At 44.0% G+C, this 5,277-nt stretch overlaps 1 protein-coding gene across 2 annotated transcripts; it reads right to left on the bottom strand.

Moving 5' to 3' along the window:
• Nucleotides 1-486: 486 nt before the first annotated feature.
• On the bottom strand, nt 487-4,745 carry LOC112308372 (olfactory receptor 2A5). Of its 2 annotated transcripts, XM_045198802.2 has the most exons (3): nt 4,603-4,745; nt 3,954-4,070; nt 487-3,428 (listed from the first exon to the last, which is right to left on the bottom strand). In XM_045198802.2, the coding sequence occupies exon 3, from the start codon at nt 3,380-3,382 to the stop codon at nt 2,450-2,452; it is 933 nt and encodes a 310-aa protein (XP_045054737.2). In that variant the 5' UTR covers nt 3,383-3,428; nt 3,954-4,070; nt 4,603-4,745; the 3' UTR covers nt 487-2,449. The 2 variants fall into 2 exon arrangements, with proteins under 2 accessions (XP_045054737.2, XP_045054738.2); XM_045198803.2 differs by lacking the exon at nt 3,954-4,070.
• Between the last annotated feature and the right edge of the window lie 532 nt (nt 4,746-5,277).

The raw sequence follows: 5,277 nt of genomic DNA, 5'->3' as shown, positions 1-5,277 counted from the left end.
TTGAGCCAGATGTAACGATGCACAATTTTTTTGCATCCCAGTGAGGGGATGTGGCAGTAGTCACATTTTATGAATGCAGGTGCTGACTCCTGAAATCTTGTTTTGAGTGTAGGGCATGATAATCCAGGAGGAAGTAAGGTCCACAGAAGGGAGAGGTGGGGTGACTCACCCTTGCCCCTTCCTTCTCCTTATCTATAAAACGAAGCAAAGAATGTCTGCTTCACAGTGCAATTGGTGACATGTAAACAGGATAATATTTGGGAAACACCCCACAGAATCCTCAGCATAAAGGAAATGCATCCTTTTCCCTGTTTCTCAGCTCTTTGAAAACCGTGACTCATGTTAAAAGAATATATAAGGAAATCATAAGAGCAAAATATGATTTGTTTATTAGAATCCTAAAACTTACATATTAAAAGTTAATAGAAATCTCATATACTCAAGACTTTTCCTGCAATTTCTTAACAAAATACAGTTTTGCTATGTTTTGTTTTATTGTTTCAGGTTTCAGTCTGAGCCATTTCTCAGACCTGCCGAAGGACATCTCTATAATTCACCTGCACCAGTTATCTTTGCAGAAGCTTGGGCTTTTTTGTTGTTGTTGTTGCTGCTTTAAGTATTTTTGAACTGACATAATGATGATGTTGGGGAAGTATTTTTTCCCCAAGTATTTTTTTTGTATTTTTGAACTGACATAGAAAGAGTGAATGCCATCCCTTAATTTTTCTAATGGGCCCTTGTGGAAATATTCTAAATTCAGAAAACCTATGGCTCATATTCTGTGTGAGAGAAATTATCCCACATTTTCCTCCTCTTCTTCCTTTTTAGGGTTTTAACCTTAAAACAAGGTATACACATATTTTAGAGAAAATGGTAATTTTTCTAGGTATAGTTAAAAAACCATTTTCTAATTTAAAAATTGACTGTTTTTCCTTTGTACCTTTAAAACAATAATTCCATAGCGGGTTTTGTTGCATTTAGAGCCAATATTGCTTGATTCAAATTGTTTGTATATGGGGGGTTGGGGTGCAGAGCAACATTTGTGGATTTCTGGGGCTGGAAATGTCCTGATACTGTGGAAATGAGAAGACTAATGGCCAGTCTCAAAACGTTTCACCCAAATGAACTAAGGAGTAGTATAGTCAACAAGAAGAAGAGATCGTCAGCAATGAGGATTTCTGAAGACTGAGAGGAAGATAGGAGGGCGGAAGAGAAAAGTTTCCCCTTTGCCTCCCAATTTTTCGGGAGTAGAAAGATACAAATTAGTAATAGTATATGAGAAAATAGGGTGCACAATAAATCTAGAGAAAGCAGATAACATATGATCACATGATACTACAAGTGCAAAGAGGGAGAGAATTCAAAAGACACTATAATTACCATGTTAAAGAAATCACTGCTATACTGTGCTGGCCACTTAGGTCCCAAACTTGTGTTAAAAGAAAATAAGTCCATCTTCCATATCATTCTGACCACTTGGGCCCAGAAGAAGGGATTTATAGCCCCTGGAGCAGGTGCTATACGGAATTTTGTTGAGGTTCCTACAAGTCGTCATCAGACTTGGTCGTGTTATTGGTTCCAAGTGGGGGTCTGCAATGTCCTCTCAAACTATTTCCCTCCCTTGATGCTTTCTTCCTTTTGCAATATTTTCTTACTCCCATGGCATTTTATGTGGTCATTATGCTAACGGGCAATTGTCACCTACATCCAGCTCTGTCACCTGAACTCTGGGAAAGGCAACTCTCCCTAGTAACTCACTCATATTTATTCTAACCACGAGTTCTCTCTAATCAAATGGTGCAGAATGAAATGAAATAATACAAAAGATTCTAATATTTCTGCCTCTCATATAAAAAATTTCATATCATTAAACTTTGCTTTTCACAGAAATAGATTCATTAGGCTCTGATGCATGTGGTCTTTCAGAGTGAATGTTGTCATCTTCAGAGGTGACGCTCCAGAGCAGGGAGTTGGCTCTACCCATCGTCCTTCCTGCATTTCCCCGTAGGGGACTGCTTATCCAAGGTGAGTTTTCTGTCTTGTCAGGGGCGCCCTCTCGTAGTAGCATATATTATGGGATTGTTAGCATATATACACAGCAATAAAGGCAATGAACATTACAGAGGAATTTAAGAGGAGGTTGGAGAGAAGGATTCGTCACAGAACAGAAACCGGTTGTTGGGTAGTGCTGGGAGGTGGCTGTAGGAGTCCGTGGCTGTCTGCCCCTCTGTCTCCCACTATATGACTCTTGTCCCAGGGCCTGTGCTCTCTGTGACTTTCTGCATATGCTCCACGTTCTGGATAGTGCCCCATCTTAAGGACAGACTCTGATTAATATACATTCTTGATATCGGAAATCTAAGACATGAGATATTTGAGTACTTACATTACCATTCCCCCAAGTCTCACAGAGAATACATCCTCTACCTTCAAGACTCCCCAGCATCTCTCACACAGATCTCTGTGTCCACTTCACTCTCCGCAGGGCACCCTTGACCTCTGTGTTCCTCAGGCTGTAGATCAGTGGGTTCAGCATGGGGTTGAAAAGACTGTAAAACAGGGAAAGGACCTTCTGCTGCTCCTCGGGATGGCTGGATTTGGGGGCCATGTACATGACGATGGCGCTGCCGAAGAAGAGCCCGACCACACAGAGGTGGGAGGAGCAGGTGGAGAAGGCCTTCCTGCGGCCCTCCCCAGACTGGATCTTCAGGATGGCCCAGAGGATGCGCGTGTAGGAGACCAGCACCAAGCACAGGGGCCCCACTAAGATCAACACAGAAGCAGCAAAGATGACAAGCTGGTTGAGCCCAGTGTCAGCGCAGGCCAGCCTAAGCACAGACAGGAGCTCACAGAAGAAGTGGTTAATTTCATGAGGCCCACAGAAGGGCAGCCTCAGGATGAGAACCACATGGACCAGAGCCAGGAGGAAGCTAAACACCCAGGACGTGACAGCCAGGACCATGCACACACTCCAGCTCATGATGACAGAGTAATGGAGGGGGTGGCAGATGGCCACGTACCAATCATAGGACATCATTACCAAGATGAGACATTCAGTGTGAGCAAAAGCCATGTACAGAAAGGTCTGTATTATGCATGGGACAAAGGAGATAGTTTTTTTCTTGTTCAGAAAGTTTCCCAGCATCTTTGGGACATTGTTTGAAGCATACGAAATATCAACAATGGCCAGGTGGGAGAGGAAGAAGTACATGGGGGTGTACAGTCGGGAGTCCAGCCAGATGAGCCCCAAGATGACCCCGTTGCCCAGCAGGGTGATGGCGTAGAACAGGGAGAAGAACCCAAAGAGGAGCATCTGCATCCTCGGGATGAGCGGAAATCCCAGGAGAATGAAATCTGTGACCCATGTCTGATTTTTCATCATGTCCTGGCGACAGTGCCTGGTGTGGGTAGCAGTAGTGTGCTGTGTGCTAAGGAGCAAATGCAGATCTGGATTAGTTATTAAGCAGAAAGAGGGGTTTATGGTGTACAACTGTGTGTTGACTCAGCTAGCAAACCTTTTCAGAGTCGGTGCGTCAATTCCTTTTGTCCACACGTAAGTAGACATTCTACAGCATTTGATTAACTTCGATCGCAAGAGTCACACACTCACCGCCATAATGGCATCCACGGAATGAACTGTTTTCCAGATTGACTGGTCCTTTCATTTTTGAGAAAGGCCCATAGGTACACTCTCACATAGCTTTACTTTCTAACTTACTTCATTTAAAAATTTTGTTCCTATTTTCTCTTTCTCACTTGATTTGCTCTTGTTATATAACATATACAGAGTACCTCACACTTCGCAGGTGCTCAATAAATGGGCTCAGGGTAAATACATGAATTAATGAATTAGGGAATGAGATTTACAAATGTAAGGTCAAAGAGGTCCGTTTTTCTCTGTGTCCGCTAGGTTTAGGGCTTTCGTAGATGTTGGCAGTAAGATTTTTACTTACTGATGCTATGCAGGAGAATCTGGCTGACTCCCTCCTGGGCACGAGCAGAGCAACATCACTAATCTGGTCGGCATTCAGAGAAGTAATTTATGGTACGGGGTCGGGGCAAGCAGTTATCTATGTAAGGAGTTAACAATATAATATTACCCCAGCTTCTTATGGGGCTTCTCCCTGGTTCTTAGTATATGCTTTTTCAGGGACCCACCACATTTGAATAGGGCCCAGTACATTTGTTGGATGAATGGACAGATGGATGGATGGATGGATGGATGGATGGATGGATGGAAGCCATTATATTAGGAGTAACATCCTAAGTGTATATCTTGGAATTTAATCAAGTTCTTTGACTCTTCTTTCATTTTTTCTGGCTGCCATTCCACCAACCATGCGGCCATTGGGGGACCAAAAGGGAAAATGAAGATGTCCCATAGAGGAGTACACCTACTACATGACAGTGCATGAGAAACAAGATCATTCTCAATGGGAAGCTCAGATCTGCACGCTCCAACCCTGTCTTCAGCCCAGAAAACTGCCTGCCCATAACTTGACCCTGTACTTCCTATTCAGTATGCTGATTTCTGGACCCCTTCCTTCCTCCAGACCCCAGCTTCCCCAAATTACCACATTTTGCCAAAGGCCCTTCACTCACTGTGGCACCAGCCCGGTCTTATCTCAGAGATATAGATTTAGAGGGAATTGCACAGAAGTGAGGAGAGATTTTGCAGGTTGGAGCTGAGGATCTCACTCCCTCCGACAGTCTTAGAAAGAGGGACTTTGCAGGTGCCAGAGTCGTCCCTGTTCTCTTGATGCAGGTAACTGCTCGCTTCAAGCACCAGCTATAAAGGTTTTATGCGGGGTCATTTCCACTGAGACCCTCCTCGATTGCTCCTGAGGGCCCCTGAGGGAGATGGGGCAAGGGCACGAAAGACACAGACATCATCTCTACCTGGAGAATCAGAAGTTATTTGTCTTTTTGTCTCCGTTTCTCTGGGCCCTGGGGACGGATGTTGAGAAGACAAGGAGCTGGTGTTACTGTCTTAATGCCCCACTGAATCCGCACACATGAAGCTCATACAGTAATAAGGATAAACACACTCCTGGGACCGCACTGCACATCGTAACCCCTAAGTACTCGGAGGGTGATGGGCGCCTGGACCTCAGCCTTGCCCCACATAGAATTAGTGGAGCTCAGAGGAGGCAGAGCAGCATCCTTATGAAATAATGACTTAAAAACTGGCTTTAAATTCTTCCTCCTTTTCTCCTAGATAATTCTCAGTTGGGTATTGGTAGATAAGAAAAACATTTCTATCAACCTTCCCATGCT

Source organism: Desmodus rotundus, chromosome 6 (genome assembly GCF_022682495.2).
Source record: "Desmodus rotundus isolate HL8 chromosome 6, HLdesRot8A.1, whole genome shotgun sequence".
NCBI classification, from domain to species: Eukaryota; Metazoa; Chordata; class Mammalia; order Chiroptera; family Phyllostomidae; genus Desmodus; species Desmodus rotundus.
This window is presented reverse-complemented; position numbering and strand designations above follow the sequence as displayed.

Bases quoted from the DNA above. Each gene is read 5' to 3' on its own strand.
- LOC112308372 (XM_045198802.2), bottom strand. From the start codon at position 3,382: ATGATGAAAAATCAGACATGGGTCACAGATTTCATTCTCCTGGGATTT.